Source organism: Penicillium digitatum, chromosome 1 (assembly GCF_016767815.1).
Source record: "Penicillium digitatum chromosome 1, complete sequence".
Classification (NCBI taxonomy): Eukaryota; Fungi; Ascomycota; class Eurotiomycetes; order Eurotiales; family Aspergillaceae; genus Penicillium; species Penicillium digitatum.
Genome location: NC_089384.1, coordinates 1,321,908 through 1,344,802, shown reverse-complemented (window position 1 = coordinate 1,344,802; position 22,895 = coordinate 1,321,908). Strand labels below are relative to the sequence as shown.

The window sequence follows — 22,895 nt, the reverse complement described above, 5'->3', positions numbered from 1 at the left end:
CCTGATCTCCAAGATTGCTCCCTCTCCATCATCCACTTGACACTTTAAATGTCTCTCGACCGACTAATCTCAGCAGAAATCCTGATACCCCGTCTCTCACTAATTCAATCTACACCATGACTCAAGACCAAGCCGCTGCAGCTCCTGCGGCAACCCCGTCGCCACATGACCCCTCGCATGAAGAGCACCAATACCTCAACTTGATACGCACAATCCTTTCCGAAGGCGAGCACAGACCTGACCGCACTGGCACCGGCACGCAATCAATCTTTGCGCCACCCCAATTACGCTTCTCTCTCTCGAAGCCGAACCCAAAAGGCGGCGACCCAATCCCCGTCTTGCCTCTTCTTACTACAAAGCGAGTCTTCCTACGCGCCGTGCTTGCCGAATTACTCTGGTTTATCTCCGGTTGCACCTCCTCCCTCCCACTCTCCGAAGCTGGGATTAAGATTTGGGACGGAAATGGAAGCCGCGAGTTCCTGGATAAGTCCGGACTCGGTCACCGTGAAGAAGGCGACCTAGGACCCGTGTATGGATTCCAGTGGCGGCACTTTGGCGCCGAGTATGTTGATGCGAAGACGGATTACACCGGCCAGGGTGTCGACCAGCTCAAAGACGTTGTACACAAGCTCATTCACAATCCCTTCGATCGCCGTATCATCATGAGCGCGTGGAATCCCGCTGATCTGAAAAAGATGGCTCTGCCCCCGTGCCACATGTTCGCCCAATTCTACGTCTCGTTCCCCCCTGGCATGAAACTCGATGAAAAAACGGGCCGTCCATCGGAGAAGGGTATCCTATCCTGCGTGCTGTATCAGCGCTCTTGTGATATGGGTCTTGGTGTACCCTTCAATATCGCATCTTATGCCCTCCTCACACATATCCTTGCACATGCTGCGAATCTTCATCCCGGAACTCTCATTCACACTATGGGCGATGCCCATATCTATCTTGACCACATCGATGCGCTGAAAGAGCAGCTTGTTCGAGAACCAACGGAATTCCCTGAGCTGTGCATTAAGCGTGATGACCGTGGCAGCGCGGTCGTCGATGGCTGGAAGGAGGATGAATTTGAGGTGATTGGATACAAGCCTCACAAGATCATCAAAATGAAGATGAGTGTTTGATTTCTAAAGGTTTCTAGTTCGCGGGCACTGTCCGAAATATGATATTTGTATGATACCAATTATTCTGTGATATGTGACACAGGCCTTTTTTTTTATTTCGAGACCAAAGATAGCATTCAAACTCCGAGTCTACATGTACAACAAATCAACTCCTGCATGGAATCAAACACGCTTCCAGTTATATCAGGCTGTGTATATGCTTTGAAAAGAAAAGAAAAAGAAAAAAGGCGTCAAGAAAACTATTAGACAGAGGGAGCAGAGTATATGCAAGATGCGAATAAATGTATCATGAACTCCCAAGAACAGCCCCAGCGCCGCGTAACAACACAATCGTATCACCTTGCTTTACCTTCCCACCACCAATAGCCACAGAGAACTCGAGGAAATCCCCAGACTCAACATGGAAAATCCGCAACTTTGAATCTTCCTCATTAACCCGATTATTCAAATTCTGAACCCGCAACTTCTTCGCCACATCATCAAGTACACGCCCGACCTTCCACCTCGAATCAAAAAAGAAATCCCCAGCCGGCGGCTCCGCAGCCTGCGTCTCCGCCGTACCAACAGTATGCAAATATAGCCTCTTATCCGCAGGAATCGAAGCATCCCCCTTAGCCAATCGTTTGAGACTATTAACAGCAACCGCACGCGCAGCCGGACTATTCGGCTTGGGCTTCAACTTGGGCAAGGCCGGCAGCAGGGTGCCCTTGGCAGCGGCATTCTGCTTATCACGGCCCCAGGTGCGTACACGCGCGAACATAGACTTGATTGTATCATTTGGTGAGGTGCCATTTTGCTGGCGCGCGCCCAGCGGGGTCATGCTAGCGCATTCGTGTTCTTCGCGGAGACGGTGTTTCAGGCAGTACTGGTGGTTGCACTGGGGACAGCGCACAGCTGGGTCTTTTAGGGTGTTGATAAGGGTTTTGCACTGGGTGTGGGCGCATTGGTCGGTGTTGTAGATGGAAGGCTTTTCGGGGGCGGTGCGGTTCTCCTGGTTGGTGTTGTTGGTTCTGTTGCGGCGGCGCGCCCATTCGCCTTCACGGGGGCACTGGTGCGCGGTTTCGGTCCGGTGGTCTAGACAGTATGTGCTGTAGCAGGATTCGCAGCGGAAGGGGAGGAAGTCTAGTTGGCCGCAGTATTCATATTGGCAGTGCCGGCCCAGGGATTCCAGGTCTGTGTCGGCCATTTGCGTAAAGGTTTCGTTTGGGCCACTAGAGGGGCTGCGCCCTTTGGATACGGTTATAGGGGGCATGATAGTGTTTAATCTTTGAAACCAGGGGGATGACACGGGAATCGAGGGAGAATGCGTGGAATTCGAGTATGTGATCTGATGGAACGCGCTGGGACAATCGCCATGTGACTAATGTGGAGAAGGTTCTGGGCTTATCTAAATGCGGAGTTAGCGTTCGGAGTTAATTCATCCAAGGAACCCACGGTTATGTGATATTGGGAATTCCTTAGATACATATGATGGGCAGGAAAGGTTCGAGTAAAATATAAAAGAGTTGAGATTCCTCCCAAGAAACTTCATCAGGCTCCGCAATCGTAAATCTGGCACCAGCTGAAGCGCTGAAGCAGGTTAAAAAAAAGCCTCAGACGAGTTTCTTGGCTTGCAACCACTCCATGTATTTATTTATCATAGTTCCCATGTGAACAAATCATTCCAATCTTGACCGTTGACAAATGCCAAATCTCAAAGGGAATGCACCCGGTCTTTCCAACCCGATCTTTTTGCAGAATACTCTCAACTCGGCATCACCTTTCCCAGTCAACGATGTGTCTTTCAAAGACAAATCAGCCAGTTTACAGAACTAAGCTTTGGGTGCTACATTGCCAGTTTATGTTGCTGATGATCCCACGCAAACTTTTCTGGAGCCCTTGGTATCAGCTGCTATCCTCAAACCAGAATACACCTGATTGCATAATGGTGGTCGCGCTTGGAATATTTCAAGGCAGAGCCAAGATATAGTTGATATGGCCCTGTGGATAATTCATCACTTGATATAAAACCAAAGTTGATTTGGTGGCAAATAAAGAGTTCGACACGTATTGACTCTCCTGATTTTTTACAGACAGGAATGCATCCCAGGTGGCACTCTCAGAGACGGTAGTGGGCTCTTATCAATGAAAAACTAGGGATTTTTTCAAATGATGGATCCATCTGATACTCTAGAACTACCTTTTCGGCGAGTAGCGTTGGTCTCTCTTCTCGCCCTTTGCAGTCAACTTATCAAGGATCATGTGTATAAGAGCCCGAGGTAAATCATCACAGGAATGAAGATGAATGCCCCCTTTGGTTGGGGAGCGTCCGGGAACAATATCGAGGAAGCAATGTAGTCGTGTCGATAACCATCTAAAGACAATAGTAACCAACTATCTTAGTACGAGATACTCTCTTTCTTAACTCACGTGCTAAGTATACCAGGTATAATGCAGTCGAAATAGGCTTGCCATGATTCAAACACGCAGTGACACATCACCCTCAACCCCGCGGTGTAGGAAACTACTCCTAAAGTGGAACTGTTGAGTGATTTCTATTGGATCCACCTGCTGGTGTGTTGATGCCCAGTGATGGCAACATAGAAAATTCGCTCGAAATCAGTCTTTAACCCCCGAATCTTAATTTTAAATCTGACAAGATGTAGTTTTTCATACAGTTTGCGGGTATAGCCTGGGCAACATTGAATGTGACATTCATAGTCAATCATAGCACTATGTGGTAGTGGAAATAAATGGTCGTGCATACCCCTCGGGGTTCTTTTCTGTGAGTGTCCGCCGAATGGAGTAACAGGGGCGAAGCTTTTATCCGGGTATTTTTGAGCCTTCATGCAATACCTTCATGTATGGTCAACCGTCTCTCTTCCATCCCGTTCTATCGTCATGTACTATATATACACTTAGTAGTGAAGCTGTATTAGTGAGGGACAGGCCTGATGGAGATCGAAACCCCTATCTTGCTTGATTGTCTGATTGTGAAGGCGAGCAGGAACCCCACTCTGCAGAAGTCGGTGAAAAGAAGGGGGGGAAAAGTTCATCAAAAATGATAGAGTAAGTAAATCTTTTTGAGATCGGGGAAATGCGGGGAGTAACCATGATATCAATCCATTTAGGGCAAGCACACGCGTTGTCCTAGAAATCCTTGTATACATGTGGAAGTACAGAGTACAACTCAAACTTCTAGAATCTCGTCCCTGGATTAAAAGGTCGATCACGGCGCGGCGACTGCACCAATCACCGGGCCGTATCCAGCACCGGCCGCCGGCCCGGTTGATACTATGATTGGTTCGCTTGGCCGACGCGTTGTCTTTTTGAGCCGGCGATCTATAAATGTCGATGGTGCTTGATGTCTAGATAAGATATTGGCATTACATTATAGAATGCGTGCTGGGGATATATCTACAGAGTGGTTTCTTCTTCTGCTCACTCACGTCTTTCCCCCTCTTCCCCTTTCTCCCCCTTTTCTCATTTCAAGTGCACCCAAGTCGGGCAACCCTAACCCGTTCCCTTTAATCAGAATTTGATCCACAGTAAGTGGTTTCGTGGAATGCCCCGCGTTGGACTTGTTTAATCTAACAGTTCCAGTCTCGTTAGATTGCAGGTTTACCGAACTTTGTCCAGTCTTGTCTCTATATCACGAATCCATCAGACTGCCAGACGGTTACGAGCAGATGGTAATAGCATTGCCCGCTTGAAAACCAGACATCATAAGCCATGACACAGCAAATCCAAGATCAGGCTATATCATTCGGTATACAGCATACCAAAAGCCGGATGGCGGACCTCTTGGCGGCCGATGTAGTCGTTGCTGCAGGTTCAGCAACATTGATTACGCCGGCGGTGATGATCTTTGACAGGTAAGCCAAGTCAGATTCCTTCATATTAACATTTTCTAACAATCATCGCCTAGACTCGTCGTTGAGAAATCATTCTACAACCAACCTCTCTTCCCGGCTTTCCGCAGACACCTTTGGTTATCCCTCACACAACCTGCCACTTTCTTAACATCACGACCCAGTCTCCTGGTCTGGTCCCTTTACACCGCAACCTTCGCCACAGCCAATGTCTCAGAGACCATCTTGAGCAAGTGGTACCCGAAGATCGACCATGCTATCGCAGGCATGACCACCTTCGCTTCAACATTCATAGTCAACTCCTCCGTGGGCATCTGGAAGGACGTGAAATTCGCCCAATTATTTGGTCACAGCAACACCTCCGTGCCAGCCGTAAACAACGCAACCTCACCAAGTCCATCTCCAACTCCCACACCAACTCCCACATCTACCTCCAACACAACCTCAGCCCCTAAAATTGCCCGCTCAATCGGTCGCACCCGAATCCCCGTGGCTACATACTCAGCCTTTCTCGTCCGAGACGCTCTCACAATCTTCGGCTCCTTCAGCCTCCCTGCCATGGTCTCAGCATCAATCCCAGACTCCGTCGCCTCCCAAGAATACCTCAAGATCTTGATTGCGCAGCTCGCTATCCCAGCCTCCATCCAACTTATCAGCACGCCTATCCACCTGCTCGGCCTAGATCTATATAACCGACCACAGGTGATGCCGACCAAAGAGCGGATCAGCCGTGTCAGCCGCGACTGGATCAGCGCGTCACTGCTGCGCATGTGTCGCATTATCCCCGCTTTCGGAATTGGCGGGTTCGTTAATGCAGAGGGCCGGCTTTACTTGCACGATCAATTTGGTGGCCGGCGCAATGGGTCTTGAGGTTTCTCTGGGCTGATATATATATAAAAAAATATACAGGTACAGATTCAGATTCATTTACAGATTCATAGCAGATAAATATACCCTTTCCTTTTTTTTTTTTTTTTTTTCTTTTTCCTTCAATTGTTCAACAGCCTTGTGTGTTATCCGCTATCGGTCTCCCCACTCCCTACATTACCGGGCCGGTTGTAGGCGCTTCACCTCGGGTCGGCAACCGACACAAAACGTGACTTTTGGACTTTTTCAAATCTGTTTTTTTTCCCCTTCGGAATTTGGAAATGACGTTATCAGGGTCCGTGTTTGTCAAAATCGGACAAGAGATATCATAGTGTATTGCCCAGCTCGAAGACGGATGACGATGCCAGTTGAAAGCATTACAAGGCCTAAAATGGTGTTCTGGAAAAGGGCTTGGGAATCAGGTTGAGACGATAGGGCCGCCAATAATCGGTCCATCTTGGAGAAAATTTGAAGTTCCTTAGATTTCCCTAGACGAATTTATACTGGGGACGAGAACCTGCAAGTCACTATGTAATCCCTGATCGCATTTCCTTACATTAGCTCCAGTCGTCTATGCTCTCCTAATGAAGCAACGCTAAGTCATCGCTGGGTGTAGATGTCTGGGGAGATACCTTCTGGCACATCTAAGACCGATCATGTATAAAAGCAGTCGTAATTCCGCAGTCATATTTCTGCAAGGCGTAGGCCGCTTGTGCACCATGTGGATTCATGATAGGTTGGCCTAGATATTTACCGCTACGGAGCACAGCGAGACAGGAGAGCACGACAAATGAGCTTATAGCCTTCAAATTGGCTGCTTTGCAGTCAACAAATCAAGACGTCTTTGCCTTTTCCAAGTCAAAGAACTTCATCTTTACCTTCAGGCTCAGCATGTTTCAAAGGTAGCCTCAAGGCGATGAAACTCTGACATTCCGATATTTCCATCTCTGCCGGATGAGAGTAAATACTAGTTTCTCCTGCGCTTGCAAAGGGAGCATTCCAGCATGCCCGAAAGTACATTCGATTTCCACGCCGCCAATCGGTTCGCTCTCGGTTATTCGGATGAGTGACTCCATGTAGGTGGGAGTAGCGTAGGGTTTTCCATGGGTAGTGACCGATTGAGCTGAGCCCCAGCGGGTCAGTCAAGGTTTGAGCGACAGGCGCCAAGCGAATCCTGGAGTCCTGGCCGGTAATCACTTTGAGTGGTGATATCCTCACGCACAACAGATGATATCGCAATACTGTGGGATGGCTCAAGTTGGCCATCTGGCTTGGTAGAGAAATTTGAGAGAAATAGAGATACAGCCAAGCTCACCGGACGTCGCTATCGATGGCCTCGATTCCAGATGTGCCGCCTTTGGATCCCGAGCTGGTAGCCAAAGAGTCTGCATGGCTGAAATCATGCAACACATGGCTGGGGTCAATAAAAGACGGGTACTGCCCGCCGCCAGTAGTGAAAGACGACGATCTCCACACATGCTGGTGAGCGATATTGACCAGCTTCCCGAGAACTGCAATCTCGAGCTTCAGTTTGATGCTGTACAGCGTGGCCTTGAGGGTCGTTTGGTAGATATAGTAATTCCTGAACTCGATGATCATCAACGCGATATCCATAAGAATACAAGAAACGTTGACGGCGAGCAGCTGCAAGATAGTCTTGCGACTAACATGGTCCTGGTTCAAGCGCAGCATGCGATTGGTCTCCCACATGTACAACCCCGAGATGATAACCTCCTGCAAACAGAAGCCCGTCAGCTGCAGCTTCTCCATGACATTGTACCCTGCAACCGATGCAGTAGAACGAGAGAAGTTGGCAGCGTAAGTGAGCACGGTTGTGGGTGTATGCAGTAGGAAAATGTTCGTGACGATCATCGTTCTCACCGTGCGCAGCACGCGCAGGTTCTGGATCACCAGGTGGAGGCGCGAATACAGCACGAACGACTGACCGGTTACCATGGTCCACCAACCGATTGTTAACAGCGTCACAGGAACCCAAGTTGCGGACGTCAGGCCGAAGAATTTGATCAGATAACCGACAGAATACGGCAGGATTCCAACGCTGGCTACCAGCATACTCCAAAAATAGGGGCCTTCATAGCGTTTGAAGGTTATGAAGATGAGCACGACCAACTCAATCACGTTATACCATGCAATACCGACGAATGTTGCGATCGTGATACGAACACCAATACTGTCGCCAGTGTAGCTGCCAGTGACCCAGTTCCCTGGGCTGGAGTTACTGAGTGAGGACATATCCTTATTGGGAAGATAGGATATTGAGGTCCGTATGGGCAAGAGAACACACGTACCGTGACGTATTTTTATTTTTTTAAGCGGGGTTTCCCCCAATTTAAGGCGGTTTCCACCCCGTCCTGACCCCAAGGGGTGCCAAGTGGGCCAAATGTAATAGTTTGGGGGATTTTTCTGAAATCAGATCTACAATTCGTCAATGTTGACCCACTTACCGTGTTTATTTCGATGCGAGGGGTTACAATAATATTGTATATGAAATACTGTATTTTCTTTTGTCCCTAAGTTGCGCTTTTTTTTTTAGGCTATGGTTGAGTTGTAGTTTCCCAAATTTATACCATGTTGCCGGTATACTCCATAAATATTAGAGAGATGGCCGATCCCGAGAATGCTTGGTAAGTGCTTCTTCCATGCCCAGGTACTTATGAGATCCTTGTAATCTGCAGTGATTAGGACGTTCTTGAGGATGCTCGTTTGGTAGTTCATTTTCCATGAATAATCTGCCAAGGTACTCAGTATTGAAACACCAAAAAAAAGATATCAAAGAGGATCGAAATAGCGTCGTGACTGACGAGAACACTGGCTGTCTGTGAGTAAGAAGTTTGGTCTTCCGTGTCGTCAAAGAAAACATTGGTTCCTCGAGAAAGGCGTGCGGGACAAGTCGAGCAGTGGTAGATCTTTGTAGACTTGGCGCCATAGAGAAAAGATGAGTGGGAGGAAGGAGTGCGGTGTGTGAGGGTGCGCCAACGAGCGTTGAGACTTTGGAACTGATCGGAACTGTCCGATCTCGGAGCTGGTGGTTGATGACTGGACTATTGTTGGAATGTAGGGATATAGGAAGAGGCTAGTGGGCAGTTTTTCTTGGAATACTTCCAAGGCTCATAATCGCCCCGGGAAGCTGCGAGAATACGGAGATGGCGTACTTTTGGGGTATAGGGAACTCACGGGGGAAAAAACCGGCCAGGATCATCGAACAACATTACCGGGGCTAAGATGATGTATGTGGCCGTGTAGTGCAGCTGACTCCACTTATTGTTACTTTTTGCTTCGCGTTGAATTTGACTCTGTGTATTCAATCGGACCTGGGTGCATGCAGGAGTATGGCCTAATATTATGGCAACCGATTGCATGTTGATACAAAAAAACTTCAATTTGAACATGGCTAGATAGAACTCAAGAGAAATCTCCGGTATCCCACATTCAAGTTGCATGGAAATTATGCGATTTGATTCCCATGATACACTGAAGTTTCTTGGGCCCCGATCAGCTAACTATAAGCAAAAAAAGGAGAAGCTAAAACAATTGGTTGATAGTGTCTTTTCATTTTTCAAACTCTAAGATCTATAAAAACAACAAGGGATACCCCATCTTCTCGATTTCATGTAGACTTGCTAGTGGGTTGGTATCTATTTAGGTGACGGTGCTATACTATTTTTATCCTTGTTCAAATCCAAAAAATTTAGATAGAATTTTACAACACAGTGTTCATCAGGCCTCTAGAAATGTTGCGTCAAAACATTCTGAATCCTAGTACATGAGTATCAGGACTAATCAAATACATTGTTTTGAGGCTTTTACGGCTTTCAAGATGCTGAAAGCCTAGTATTCTACCACTTAACCCTCCAATACCTCCCCTTCACCTCGATCTCAACCCGGAAAATGACAAGAAAAGAAAAGAAAAGCGCCACATGGCTAAGTCTAGCAAAATGAGCACCTCTCCAAAAAGTTTCTATCCCTTTGCTTTCCCACCGCATCTACAAGACCCCTGGCAATAGGGATACTGTAAGCCTGAAAGCTATGGGGAAGAGAAGATGATGTCCTATTCCTATCCTACGGGCTGCTATCTACCGGGCACCGGGTCATGTGACCCGGTGCGGTCACATGGTGGTCGTCGACCACGGTGACAGATACTTACTAGTGCCCCAAAAGACATCACCGCAAAGCAAGTCGCAAAATTTTATTTCTGTTCTTGAATATTGCAAAGCTGACCCAGACATGTTGGTGTCAAGCTAACATTTGAACTGATGCAGGACCAGAATAGTAGTATAAAGACAACCAGTAGTGCGTAGGAATCGGGGCCTGGGTGAGGATATCGGGTACCCAGGTTCCTAGAACCAAAACTGTGCAGATGAACAACGAGACAATCAGGGACCCGGTTCCACCCATGAAGATTTTGTTACATGGCAAAGTCTCTCGCCAAGATTCTTTCGGCTCTTTTTCGGAGAGGAATGCTGCTTGGGCAAAATGCCACATGCAGAGTACAAGCAGTACAAATCTGACGATCCGGATCGAAAATCCCCCGCCTATTTGAGGGAGGAGTGATTGCATCACCAGGAGGATAAGGACACCACTAGCAAGACTGCAACGCTCTATGAACCAATGGGTAACGCAGCTCATCGACAAGATCAGGAGAAGGGATGAGCTGATGCCGGTCACAATGGAGAATTACAAGAAGATCTGGTACTATCCTATACCATAATTAGCAAGGGAACGTCACTTTCAGGAGGGAACGTGAGGATGAACGGTTGTGTTTGGTATTAAATGAGAACCGATCTTGCCTTTGGAGACACCAAGTTTGAAAATGCCAACCACCATGCAAATCGTCCCGGCAATCATCAGTGCACGTGGGCCCATTGCGTCAAAGGTTGGTCCAATTTGTACTCCACAGACCCAGTTCATGAAGGTGTAGACTGGGAAAATCTAGCCAAGAGTGGAGGAAGAACCCTCTGATAATGACCTCAAACACACCAGATGTGTTGAAGATACCCAATGATGAGGTCAAGCCACATCAAGCACCCAGTGCCACCAGCCAGGCATCGTGGCCACCCTGGGGATAAGTGATCTCGATGTTGAGAGGTGCTAGAGTGGCTGTTGTGGGGAGATGCAGCGGCAGATGTTCGACATTTGAAGTAGAAGCGTACTCGTTGTCAGTAAGAATCTAAATTTCATATGAGGCGTCCAAAGTATCAATCTGGGATTGGCGCTATCGTCTCTGTGAGCACCATTTTTCGAGTCTGGGAATCTTCCGTAGATATTAAAGTGAAAACGCGATTATTTACTACCATCAACGTGCGACCTTGGTGATTTGCGTTCGTTTCTACTACTGCCACGAAAATGATGACAGAGGCAGTGACCAAGAATTAGATTGGAGATGGCGTAAGCAAGTAGATAAAGTGTGGGAGATAATACAGCCATTCTTACCACCAAACCAGAACAAAAACCAAGGCTCCTATTTAGGGGATAGGGATGCCATTTCCCAGTCTGACAGAAAGCATCATCTACCTCGACAGTGCGTCCTGGATATGTCCAATCAGTGGTAGTAAAAAAAAATAGTACGCGCTGTGACTAAGTAGAACGAAAGATTGAAGCTGCACTCAAACACCCCAGTGATTATTCCGCTCGGTCTAGGTACAGCCCAATCTCTGGAAACAGCGAGATCGGTCTGGTTCTACAGGTGATTTTATGTGACATCCACACCACTTCATGGTAAACACAGCGCAGTGGGGCCTCTGGGGCTCCAGATTGCTTTGGTTCTCGAAGAATTAGACTTTGTGATCTCGTCATCAAGTAGTTAAATAGTACCTATCTATGTAGTTCGTTCGTTCCTCTTCCGAAATCCCACAAACTGTTATCAAATTGATCATTCAGAGCTACGTCCATGCTCTTTAAGGTGCCTGAAATAACCAAACACATCAATTAAACCACGTGAGAATGAGTCCATGTCAGCATTTTACTGATCATGAGAGGAGATATATGTCTGATCTGGAGAAAGGTTCTTAAAAGCGGGCATCCAACAATCTATAGACCTTAGGATGTACTGGAAATGCTGGGTCAAAATGAACATATGGTTTCATTCCCAAAACACTGAAGGTCTTAGCGCCGAGATCCTAACAAGACGAGTAGAAGAAGTGGCTGTTTATGTCGACCGCATTAACCTTCCTACCGTGCTATATGCATACACATTTGAAGGGAACGACGGGGTATTCTCAAGGCCCCTGACTATTGCTGGAATACCGCCAATTGAGTTCTTGTGTATGCCATACGATTTTATCAGCCTAAAATAAATCGATGTGTACCTCAAAAAAAACTAGAGATACGTCAACATGATATACAAGGACAATCTCAAGAAGCACGATGCCGAGATTCAGGGATCGTAGTCCGCTCAATCAATGCCCGAAAACTTTGCACTTCCGTATCCGTCAAATTAAGAGAGGGAATTGGTATTCTCATCAAGATACTTAATTGACTTTGTTCCAGGAATAGGGATAATGTCAGAGCCCTGAGCAAGAAGCCATGCAATAGCAACTTGAGCAGGAGTGCAACCGTGGTTGTTGGCAACATCTTTCAAGCCCTGAAACAGTTTGAATCATTTTCCTGTGCATAATCGGGGAGCACGCGGCGGAAATCATTTTTTTGGAAATATCGGTGAACGATTGAATCTGTCTAGTCAAAATGCCTCGATCAACGGGACTGGAGGCAATGGCAGCAATACCAAGCTTACGGCAGGTATTCAAGATGTCGGTGGTGGATGCGATATCCAGAGCGAACGGACTACATCCCACCTGGTATGCTACAATGAGAGTAGACAGCACGGGCACAGCACGGAGTTGCAGCCGAACATTCAGATAATCTGAGGTGCTTGATCTTGCTTTTGCTGATAGTGTATCAGTGATAGAGCCTCTTGATCTGAAGGGGTGTGACTTACTTCTTTAACTCAACCATAGCCTCGATGGTCTTCTCAGTAGGTATCACGCCATTGACCCGATGACAATAGTAAAGGTCCATAGTCTCAACCCCAAGTTTCTCCAGACTCTTCTCATAGCAAGCCTTGACATACTAGGGGTTAGAGCAGGTTATCTGGGTACCCGTGGCGACATCGTATTGGATCGCAAACTTGGTAGCCAGGAAAATGTTATTGAGATTTCCTAGCTTCTTTACCCACTCCCTCACTGTGTGGTCACTGTCAAAGTATAGATCAGCTGTATCCCAGGATCGCGCACCAATCGAATAGGCAGGTTCAAGAAAAGCTACCTTGTCATCAAGGGCACTGGCAAATCCGTGCATATTGCCAAGGCTCATGAGTCCAACACCAACAGCGGGAACTTGAGGGCCGTTGCGTTCAAGAGATCGAGTTGGAAGAGACATGGTTGGGGTGATATCAAAGAGAATCCGAGTGAGAAAATGCGAACGGTAGAAGTAGAATTGTGTGAATCATGTGGAGAAAGTAAAAGATCTTCAGAAATTTATAGGCCTTTCCATTTCTGTACACAGGTAGACTCTTCAATCCCAACTCCGAAAACGATTGAATCTATCTGCAGTCCGAGTCCATTGGAAAAGGCGCTATTTAGTAGCATCTACTTGATAAATGTATACCTGTAGTCCTTTCAATAGCCATCAGCCCATCAACACGTCCCAAATGCGAGCCCATCAATCGCATATTAGCGCAGTTGAGGATTTAACTCCGGTAGGCTCCACACTCTTTCAAGGACCTCCCTGGGGCCAGTCTTGAGATTATGTTCTCTTAGTCCCAACTGCTGGTATGTACAGGAACGTCTAACTAGCCCGCAAAAAGGCCAAAACAGGCCATAAGACCTGCCAGTAAGTCTTTGCTTGTCTTCATTCTAATAACCCCTAACTGGATCAAGAATCCGCCGGGTCAAATTTGACGAAGGCCGACCAGCTCACCGACGCTACGTACTAACTAGCCGAGTCTGTGACGGCTATGGCATCCTAGGAGGAGACGAAAGTCCCTACGGGCAACCACAGGGCAACCACAGGGCAACCAGGCTCTATCAACCTACTGCACACCGGTCCCAGTGGGCAACCTCAGCCACGAGGAATAGCTGTGGTTTGCCTGGATGATCAAAGGAATTGCAAAGAAGTTTGCCAGTTTGATTCCATCCTACTCCTTTGAAACCTTGATTTTTCAATCCAGTGCACAGGAACCCCGCGGTTCGTCATGCTGTCATTGCCTTGTCGTCTACATATCGTTTCCAGCAGCGACGTGCTCTCACGCGGACTAAATATGACGAGAGTTTCACTCTTCAGCAATAAAACAAGGATTTTCAACACCTACGTACCAAAAAAACCAGCAATAGCTACTCGGTGTGAGTAGCACTGATTAGGTGTATGCTCTTTATCACCCTAGATTACATGCGCGGGCAGAATCAGATTGGGGGGGGGGGGGGGGGGGTGCACCTCTCTAGTATGGCATGAGGCTCCTCTTATTTGTATCTGCCTCGTCTCGTTCGACGAGCGCTCTAACATTGGCGCTGACCCTAGCATAATCCCGGAGCAATGCTAGGGTTCTAAAGGTAGGTAATTTTCCTGGGGACCTGCTCTCGGTCCGGCTCAGGTCGTAGAAGGGTAAAGAACTGATTGTTCGTAATCTCACTTTAGCGATGCTTGTCCTCTTTTCGGATAGTTAAACAGACGTAGTCGTTGTCCCAAAATATTTAAAAAAAACCAAGGTAAAATCATGATTTTGTCAAATGTGATGATCGGTGGTAGGATGGGTTTGACAAATCGGATATGCGTGTTGTATCAAAGTAGAGGTGACTACCAAGGGACATGAAGATCTTCCATTTCAACCTTGGAAGGTACCTCACACAACATTGCCTTTCTTCATTTTGTAGTTGTTACTGTAGGGGATCTTTTGACGACTGGCCGATAGAAGAGTCACCAAGGGTAAATCTTCCATAGGCACTAGTAGACTGTCAATTTGATGAGACAAACGTTCTTGTTTGCACATTCAACACTCAAGCATTCTCTCCACTGATCATAATTTTCTTTCATTGTGTATTGTACAATTTTAGTATGCCGAACGGCCATAGGTCGTGATTTCGTAAAAGGCTTTCCAGCATTCGTAATACCCAAAAGATCTTGTCTTGTGCTTTTCCAAATTCAAAATAACAGAAGTCGTATGCCTTGCATGACTATGTTACCTCCCACCTACCTTCTGACTGCGCAAAAATGCAGCCACCTGCTCATGCCTTGTGACAAAGAACATGCGCTTCCGATCTGACTTCCAAACCAGTACACCAATTTCCGCGGCATACTGGCAAGGGGCCTGATATTCGGCCAAGCTCGTGAAATCCTTGAACAAAAAGCCCGCCGTGGCCCGGAGACGATCCCGCTCTAGCTGCCAAAGCCTGATCTGATCTGTCACAGTAGGCGGGAGCACAGATGCCGGGATACCCTTGCCGTTGGATTGGGCAGCGCTGTGTTTCCGCAGCTGTGGGTGGGCGTGCGATAATAGGTACGAGATTATTTGATCGGCAGTGATTCCCATCTCGATAGCTCGACGGACAGACTGTCTGGTGATTTTGCCAGTGACCAGATTGGGGAAGCGGTATTTGAGGTTTGTGAAGAGGGAGATGAGGGATATTTGTAGGGGCGATGAGGTGTAGGCGTAGAGTCGGTAGTTAGTTTCGATGATGATAAACCCAGAGCCAGAGCCACCAGACGGCCCCACTGGCCCAGTAAGAGAGCCTGTGACAGGGTTGCTCAGAGCGCTCGAGTCCGATGTAAGGGTAGTTGCGAGACGGGTGGGATAGAAGTGCGTCGCGTCGGCGTCTTCTTGGTAGACAATACCAAAATCAGCGAGGTCCGCGAGAGTGCGGAGTTGGTTGGATGTCATGTGGCTCTTGTCGTAAGAGGATCCGAGTTCCAGGCTGCTTAGGAGGAACAGGAACGAGAGGACCTCGACGCTGTCCATGCCGATGGCCTCGGCGCTCTCCACATAAAGAATCAAGATGTGCCAGACCTGGGTGTTGACGTCCTGGAGCACAAATCCAAACCCATCTTTGGTGATGTCAACACGGTTGCCTCGGATCTCAACTAGGTGTCCGGCTTGGAGAAGCTGTTTGACACCCTTGCTCAAATTGACCGCGTCGCGCTGCCCACTCAAGGCACTCGTTCCGACCATGTACCCCATAACACCTTCCCACTGTCGCCTAGCATATTCGTCCAAATCCGCGATCGAGGTCAGGGTGTGTTCCGGGGCTTGAGAGAATACGCCGAAAGAGTGAGAGTCCTCGGCACCCATCAGAGCTTGTCGAAGCGAAGCAGCGAATGGGTTGGTGATCATGTACGCACGGATATTTTCACCTGTGAGGGTCGTAGATAATATATGAAGTCGACCCAATATTGAAAGCGCATTATCCCGCTCCCTTGTGTGAACGCTGTTAGTAATGACTGGAGCCAGATCTGTCAGATAAGCTACTCACTTCTTGCTCTCAGAGTTAACCCAAACTTCCAGATCAGCGGTTGGAAGAGGGTCTTTTAGATAGAGTAGAGCCATCACAAAGCATTTTGCTACATGCACTGTTAGCACAATATCCCCTTTCGTGTGGGTGAGCTCAATGCACCTAAATCGGGCAGCATGCGCCGGAAGATCGCAAGGGCTGTGGATGGCTGTTGGTATAGTTTATAGAAAGTCGTCCCGGGAAGACCCTCCAGGTACTCCAGAGGACGGGATGTTGCACTCGCCATAGTGAGCTGTGAGAAACCAAGTTCTCAAGCAACTGACGAGAATAGAATGCCTAGGTGAAGAGGTTGAATGAAATGACGCTAGTGCGGTGACCGAAGCGGCCATAAAGTGCAGCTTTGGGATGCTCCCCAGTCGCCGGGTCACGTACAATGTTGGAGAAAACCCTCCCTACAACTATCATTGCATCTCCGCAACGTTTTTCGCTTTTTGATATGGCTTCTCTTAAATTTGTCCGCTCGGTAATTTTTAATACTTTCATTGGCTACAATTCACTTCTTACTGACGTATATCGCTATAAATAGGTCTGGGAGTCCTTCCGAGCTACCTCGGGTCTGGAGCCTCGGTATGAAATTCGTCCCAACTTCTCTCTCTCTTTGGGTTATGAGAAGGAAAAAAAAAAAATCTAACGTCTAACTCCAATTCGACTGAAGCCTGTTGAATAATGTAAGTCTGGGCCAGTTTCCAAAAGGTTAAATTGAATTATCACTGACCTCTACTATAGCTCCGTGTTACAGCCGCCAGGCCCGGTGTAGTCAACTTTGAGCTAGATATTCAGAAGGAGCATACAGTATGTCTCCTTGTACTGCATTTCAACCAACTTCTCATATGGAACGTCCTCTCTGACATCTACCTCATCTAGAACCGCCTGAATATCCTGCACGGAGGCACCATTGCAAGCATGGGTAAGAGATCCTTGTATATAGCCCGAACTGCGTGATAAGTGGCTCAAATATGCTCTAGTCGACCTCGGGGGCTCGTTAGCTGTGGCATCTCGTGGCTTGTTCGCGACGGGAGTGTCAACAGACCTGAATGGTAAGTCTGCAACACAGGTATCCTACCTGGCTTCTCTGTTTCTGACAAAGTCCTTTCAAGTCACATACTTGAACTCAGGTGGCAAAGTTGGTGACCGAATTTTGGCCGTATGTCTTTCTCCATCTATCTCGCTCAGTCTCTCGATACTACCAAATGGGCACTGACTGTTAACATCAGGAGGTGACTTGTGATAAATGTACGCTACCTGACTGCTTCGCCACATTTCTTTTGCTTAGTATGTTGGTCATCAACTAACTATCCTCACTTAGTTGGCAAGACCCTTGCTTTCACAAACATCAAGTTCACGAACCTTGATGGACATGTCGTTGCTCGTGGGAGCCACACGAAGTCTGTACTCTATCCTATTTTTGAAAGCAAACTGCTAATGTCGCATAGATACGTGGCCCAGGCTTGGAAGGATCCCAATAACATCGTGGAGGAAATGAACAAGCACAAGGACCAATGAGAGCGAAATCAACATTACGATCAATGGAAGCAGGGCATTTGGGTCGAGCAAATCTCAAATACTTGAAGTCATTGAGAAAAGCACACGAAAGATCAGCTGACATTGCAGCAGCAAATCCGAGTCGTCAGAGCAGACCGAGTATAGAAAAGAATGAGCATGTTCACATCCTCAAATGATACCATTCTAGCTGAGCCCAGAAATTTTACGCAAGTTTGTTGTAAAATGAAGCACTCATCCAAGAGCCCCTCAAAAAAACTCAGAAGCACAAAATGTGGAGTAGTTCCAACAAATTCCTTTAATGAGTGTTGCTGTTACCATTTAACCTGCAAAACAATTCATGCAATAATTTCCTCCTCATCATCAGCCCCCATAGCTTCATCTTCATCCAAATAGTCATCTTCGCCAGCTGGCGCCGCATCCTCAATTGTGATATCTCCATCGCCCATAGCCTTAACCTTAGCCTGTGTCATCTCAAACACATATTGTCCAAGGTGCTCCACACTCTCCATCGGAGTGCCCTCAATGACGGCGTTTGCTTCCCGCGACGACGGGAACATCTCGCCAGGCGCAAGCATGAGCTTATCTGGCCGTTTCAGAAGAATGTCGAACGCGGGCTTGAGTTCGTAGCACGATTCGAAGACCTCCCGTCGGCCAAGGACATACAGACCCAGTCGTGCGCGGGAGAGAGCTACAGTCAGACGGCGGACGTCGCGCAGGTATCCGACGCTGCGGGTCCGGGTGAGAGAAAGGATCACGTCTAGAAAAATGTTAGCAATACCGATACTTTGAGTGATATAAATACGCTTTGGACGTAAGTCAACTCACAATCATTCTGCTCTCCCTGGTAGCGATCCACGGTCGTGACAATCTTGGGCATTCCAAACATGGGGCTTTTTCCACAGCGGTGACTCAATACATCCCGGATCAAAGCTGTCTGCCCAGCATATGTGGCTAAGATCGAGATTTTAGAAGCAGAGTAGCCCAAGAGTCGCATGTACTGATACATGGCCACTGCGTACTCTGCTTCACCCAAATTCTGGATAAAGTGAGGTGTCGGCTCTCGCTCTCCAGAACCCTGGTAGTCGGGGACATTGATGAACTGGTAGTCGAACTGGAAACCAGCATTAGCCTGCTGGTATTCGGGGGCAGTTTCAACCACTGGAAGATCTCCGAGTTCCTTGTACCGCCAGCGGAAGAGCTCTGCAATGCTAGGTCGCGCGCGTCCCTGCCTATCCAAGTTAATCACCGGAACACCTAATCGCGCCAGTCGCAAGAAAAGACTTTGCTCGAAGTGGGCATATTGACGGAAAGCCATGTTCTGAATGATGGGTGAGTTCTGGTAGTGATCACCACAGAGAACGACACGCTTAAGAGGAAGTTCGCCGTTCTTCATGTTTTGCAGAGCGTTTGGGATGAAGCTCTCAACCTCGGTAATCTGCGCGGCTTCTTCCATGACCACGTTGTCGTAGTGGAAGCCCAGATCGGCAATTTCTTGCCGGCGCATAGCTGCGTGGGTCGAGGTCATCGCGATAATTCTGGCCTCCTTCACAAGGAGATAGTTCGCTTTATCGCGAGGTTGTCTCAAGATCTCGAATGGCCGGATGTCTTCCAACTCAGAGAAGATTCGAGCAATGTGGCGTTCGCAACCTGCAGCAGTGTCGATTATTGCCTCCTTCGCGGCTTTAGCTTCAAATAGGGGCTGAGGAGTATTTGCAAAGTATGATTGGAACGGGAAGGATGCGACAATCTCTTCATTTGATGTTCCTTCGGAATTTGCTCGATCCCAGAATTTGGCCCATGTTGGCTGCACATAAACTGTATTGAAGTAGCCTGCAGTCTCACATGAATTTCCATGCGCACCTTCGACCCCAATTGATGCTGCCAACCGCATCACTTCTGATAGATAGTGATTGCGGTTGTCAAGGAAGGATTCGACTCGTCCATACTTGCTGTAGTTGGAATCAGTGTCCAATTCCTCCTCGCCGTGACCCAATCGCAATAAGTGCCGTTCATCAATATCAAGGGCAATGATTTTTTGGAATAGTTGATTGAGGGCTTGGTTGCTGTGTGCAATGAGTAGCGTCCGTTCGTTGGGGAAGTTGTGGTAGATGTTGTTAATGATTTGGGTGGTGACGTCAGTCTTTCCAGTGCCAGGAGGTCCCACGATGACGGTAAGTCCAGGCTGTATTCCAGATGCGATGGCTTCCACTTGGGCGGGAGTGAATCGGATTTTGTTCAATTTGGGAGTGTCGACAGGATAGGGGCCAGGGTTTGGTGGCTTGTAAGTGGAAACACGCATACTGCTAGGCACCAACCCTGTTTTGGTGGCTTGGTCCCGGCGTCTCTTCTTCGGGGCGTGAGGCTCTACTGCAGGCTCCTGGTTAACATATTCAAGAATGTAGGGCGGGCCAAAGCTGGCATTCTCAGCCCCTGAAGGTTCAATGCCCGGGAAGCTTTCCACCAAATGAGACCAGTCCAAAAGAGTATCTCGGAAGTCGACCGTGCTAAGTCGGTTTGGCAGCTGTGTGTATTGACCACTAGCGGGATCTCCGTAGCCCAGGAATATGTCCTGGAACCAGGAAGGAAGCGTCATATCAGAGACAAGAAGCTTTTGCATCGTCTGCAGAATTGGCTTGAAGTTATTCTCTCTGCCCTTTCTCCGTGCAACCATGTTGATGAGTGGGTAAATGTCCGGCTTGCCGTTGGCCTGCTGGTCCTTGTCGGCTTTGAACGCAGCCGCATCCAAGTTAACGATCAATCTTCTTGATCGTGCCCTGGACTGAGAGCCATTTGACTGGCCAGGATATTGTCGCAATGCGCGGCCTTGCTCGTCAAGTACCTGTATGATCTCAGCCGTTCGAAGATGGATCATCCGAGGAGCTTCAGATGCACCTTGTTCCGACTGTGACGAGATAGACTGAACTGCCAAAAGATAGATTACGTCATCAGGACGGAGTGAGTCCCATTCTCTCCTAACATTATCTGCAAGCCTTCCCACCTCTATCGCGATCTCGGCTCGAACAAATGCCGGGTTTGTTGCCCCGACCTTTGGTGGTGCGACATCAATGATAGCAGGCTTTGAGATTGGAATAGCCATTCGAGAGAATCCCTCAAAGTTTATGCTTCCATCACGCATTGCCTTTGGCTGCATGCGTTTAACGAGGGACTCCATGTCCTTGCGGATTTGGAAGAATGCTTCTGATCGGTAGAGAAGGAAGGAGCGCCAAAGGAAATCTCCGAGACTCAGATACTGGAGATTCAACTTTGGGATTGCCAGAGGCCTTGATCCGTCGTATGTCTCATTCCTCAACAAGGCCGGGTCATAGAGGGTTTCTTCCGTCGGGAGTGGACTCAATTTCTCGACAGCTTCTTGGAAGGGCAGCTTGCGTTCATAAAATGATGCCAAGACTTCGAGATAAAATTGACGGTCTGGAGTAATGTGCGATGATTTTGGGTAGCTTGTACGGAATCCTAGGTGAGAGCAAAGGCTGTGGAGTTCCGACTCGTCTAGAGAAGATAGCTGTCCTTCTAGATCCGTTCGCTGCGCAATTGACCCCATATTAGAGAGCGCGAGAAGCATAAGCTTGTCTTTGAAGAACTTCATTGCGGTTCTTTGTAGGTGGGCCAGTTCCTGGCAATGCAGGTCGTACACTCCCTGCGGAGAAAGAGCCTCGCCAGAGTAATCATCAATTGCAAATTCGACAAAGTGTTTGAGAAGGCTATGGAAGTCGCGGAGAAGGGCGTTGTCAGGCACACGGTAGAGCTGTGAAAGGCAGATAACCGACAAAATGTTGAGGTCCTTCAGCAGCGTGTTCACGTAGCGCCTCGTTGGAAGCTGACTTTCGAGATCAACCAAGAGCTCAAGGAAACGTTCACAGTATAGCAAGTTCTCGGCCTGGTCCTTTTCGGGTCCGTTTAACCTATGAAGGAAATCCAAGAGCATCGTGTATAGCCATGAACGTTCAAAGCGCATCTTGGCTTTCGCCGCTTCATCTCCAGCCTCGTATCGCTTTGCAGAGGCTCTCCATGCCTTTTTCAGTGTCAGGGCCTTGGCAATAATACGATCTCTAGTCTCCTCGCTGGCTAGATTGTGCCAGATCGAGATGGAAACCAGGGGAGCACATTCTTTGCGGATCAAGACATTCTCGAGCGATTGGAAGGCACTGATAATAAACGATATGATAGACAGTCGAGAGCGAGTCGGAAGTGAGTGGTCAATGCTCATTGAGAGAATACGGTGGAAGAGATTGGAGAAGTCATCAGCACGGTCGGTGAAGATATCTGCAAACGTCAGCTTCGCTGCTTTCTAGATCTTGTCGCATTAACTCACCCCATATCGACAAGTGCTCGCGGTGCTTAACGCTGACGATCAATGCAATCAACAGTATATGATGATTCGACGCATCCTCTGTGTAAGTCGGCCAAAGGAACCTAGAAAACAGTTAGCGTTGGTCTTGTAGGTATGAGTAGGGACAACGTACTTCTCGAGAATGTTCAAGTTCTCGAGGATCAATAGTGAGCGACTGTTGAAAGCTTCTGCTTCCAAAGGATCCCACAATTGCTTCTTGATGACATCTGGTTTGGCCTTGCGAACCTTCGTGTTTAGCCAGTGGGCCTTGGCTAGCTGCACCCACGGGCTTTCTTCACGAAAGTCCACCACTGTAGGCCTGGATTCGAGACTCTGCGCCATCGCATGAGTCAATAGTTTCCTTAACCTAATTAATTGGGGTTGGTCAAGGAGGGGTGGATTGGCGCAGTCGGGAGCATCTGAATTGGTGAAGCTGGGGGAGCTTTTCAAAAAGTCTTGGCTTTCAACTCCGCCGAGCCGCAGTCCTCAATCAATCCGACCAGTTTGTTTCCCTCCTCTCCTTCCTACACGCATCTAAACTTTTTTCTTTCTCTTATAGAAGGGTTTTCAAAGGACGGTGGATGAAACTACTGAGAAGAAGCTGAAGACGGCAATCTAGAAAATCACAAGGCCCCAAGACGCTCGACACGACATTCAGAGACGACATTCAGAGACGACACTC

At 48.0% G+C, this 22,895-nt stretch overlaps 8 protein-coding genes across 8 annotated transcripts; 3 read left to right on the top strand and 5 right to left on the bottom strand.

Moving 5' to 3' along the window:
* Nucleotides 1-116: 116 nt before the first annotated feature.
* Nucleotides 117-1,127, top strand: Pdw03_2783 (Thymidylate synthase; the record flags this gene model as incomplete). The annotated part of the gene is made up of 1 exon (XM_014682236.1): nucleotides 117-1,127. One exon carries the CDS (start codon nucleotides 117-119, stop codon nucleotides 1,125-1,127), a length of 1,011 nt encoding a protein of 336 aa, XP_014537722.1.
* Nucleotides 1,128-1,413: 286 nt separating this feature from the next.
* Nucleotides 1,414-2,379, bottom strand: Pdw03_2782 (Zinc finger, AN1-type; the record flags this gene model as incomplete). The annotated part of the gene is made up of 1 exon (XM_014682237.2): nucleotides 1,414-2,379. One exon carries the CDS (start codon nucleotides 2,377-2,379, stop codon nucleotides 1,414-1,416), a length of 966 nt encoding a protein of 321 aa, XP_014537723.2.
* A 2,023-nt stretch (nucleotides 2,380-4,402) lies between these two features.
* On the top strand, nucleotides 4,403-5,848 carry Pdw03_2781 (synaptobrevin; the record flags this gene model as incomplete). The annotated part of the gene is made up of 5 exons (XM_014682238.2): nucleotides 4,403-4,409; nucleotides 4,642-4,654; nucleotides 4,710-4,798; nucleotides 4,858-4,981; nucleotides 5,035-5,848. The coding sequence occupies 5 exons, from the start codon at nucleotides 4,403-4,405 to the stop codon at nucleotides 5,846-5,848; spliced, it is 1,047 nt and encodes a 348-aa protein (XP_014537724.2).
* A 1,308-nt stretch (nucleotides 5,849-7,156) lies between these two features.
* On the bottom strand, nucleotides 7,157-8,098 carry Pdw03_2780 (uncharacterized protein; the record flags this gene model as incomplete). Its single annotated transcript, XM_014682239.1, has 1 exon — nucleotides 7,157-8,098. The coding sequence occupies one exon, from the start codon at nucleotides 8,096-8,098 to the stop codon at nucleotides 7,157-7,159; it is 942 nt and encodes a 313-aa protein (XP_014537725.1).
* Nucleotides 8,099-12,931: 4,833 nt separating this feature from the next.
* Pdw03_2779 (Aldo/keto reductase) lies at nucleotides 12,932-13,240 on the bottom strand (the record flags this gene model as incomplete). The annotated part of the gene is made up of 1 exon (XM_014682242.1): nucleotides 12,932-13,240. The coding sequence occupies one exon, from the start codon at nucleotides 13,238-13,240 to the stop codon at nucleotides 12,932-12,934; it is 309 nt and encodes a 102-aa protein (XP_014537728.1).
* Nucleotides 13,241-15,035: 1,795 nt separating this feature from the next.
* Pdw03_2778 (Transcription factor Tfb2) lies at nucleotides 15,036-16,588 on the bottom strand (the record flags this gene model as incomplete). Its single annotated transcript, XM_014682243.2, has 3 exons — nucleotides 15,036-16,266; nucleotides 16,324-16,411; nucleotides 16,465-16,588. 3 exons carry the CDS (start codon nucleotides 16,586-16,588, stop codon nucleotides 15,036-15,038), a joined length of 1,443 nt encoding a protein of 480 aa, XP_014537729.2.
* Nucleotides 16,589-16,798: 210 nt separating this feature from the next.
* Nucleotides 16,799-17,865, top strand: Pdw03_2777 (Thioesterase superfamily; the record flags this gene model as incomplete). The annotated part of the gene is made up of 10 exons (XM_066100285.1): nucleotides 16,799-16,825; nucleotides 16,889-16,929; nucleotides 17,018-17,030; nucleotides 17,089-17,154; nucleotides 17,227-17,269; nucleotides 17,328-17,399; nucleotides 17,460-17,506; nucleotides 17,577-17,595; nucleotides 17,669-17,747; nucleotides 17,796-17,865. 10 exons carry the CDS (start codon nucleotides 16,799-16,801, stop codon nucleotides 17,863-17,865), a joined length of 477 nt encoding a protein of 158 aa, XP_065955685.1.
* Nucleotides 17,866-18,200: 335 nt separating this feature from the next.
* Pdw03_2776 (DEAD helicases superfamily protein (Aquarius), putative) lies at nucleotides 18,201-22,555 on the bottom strand (the record flags this gene model as incomplete). Its single annotated transcript, XM_014682245.1, has 4 exons — nucleotides 18,201-18,622; nucleotides 18,691-22,146; nucleotides 22,196-22,296; nucleotides 22,347-22,555. The coding sequence occupies 4 exons, from the start codon at nucleotides 22,553-22,555 to the stop codon at nucleotides 18,201-18,203; spliced, it is 4,188 nt and encodes a 1,395-aa protein (XP_014537731.1).
* Between the last annotated feature and the right edge of the window lie 340 nt (nucleotides 22,556-22,895).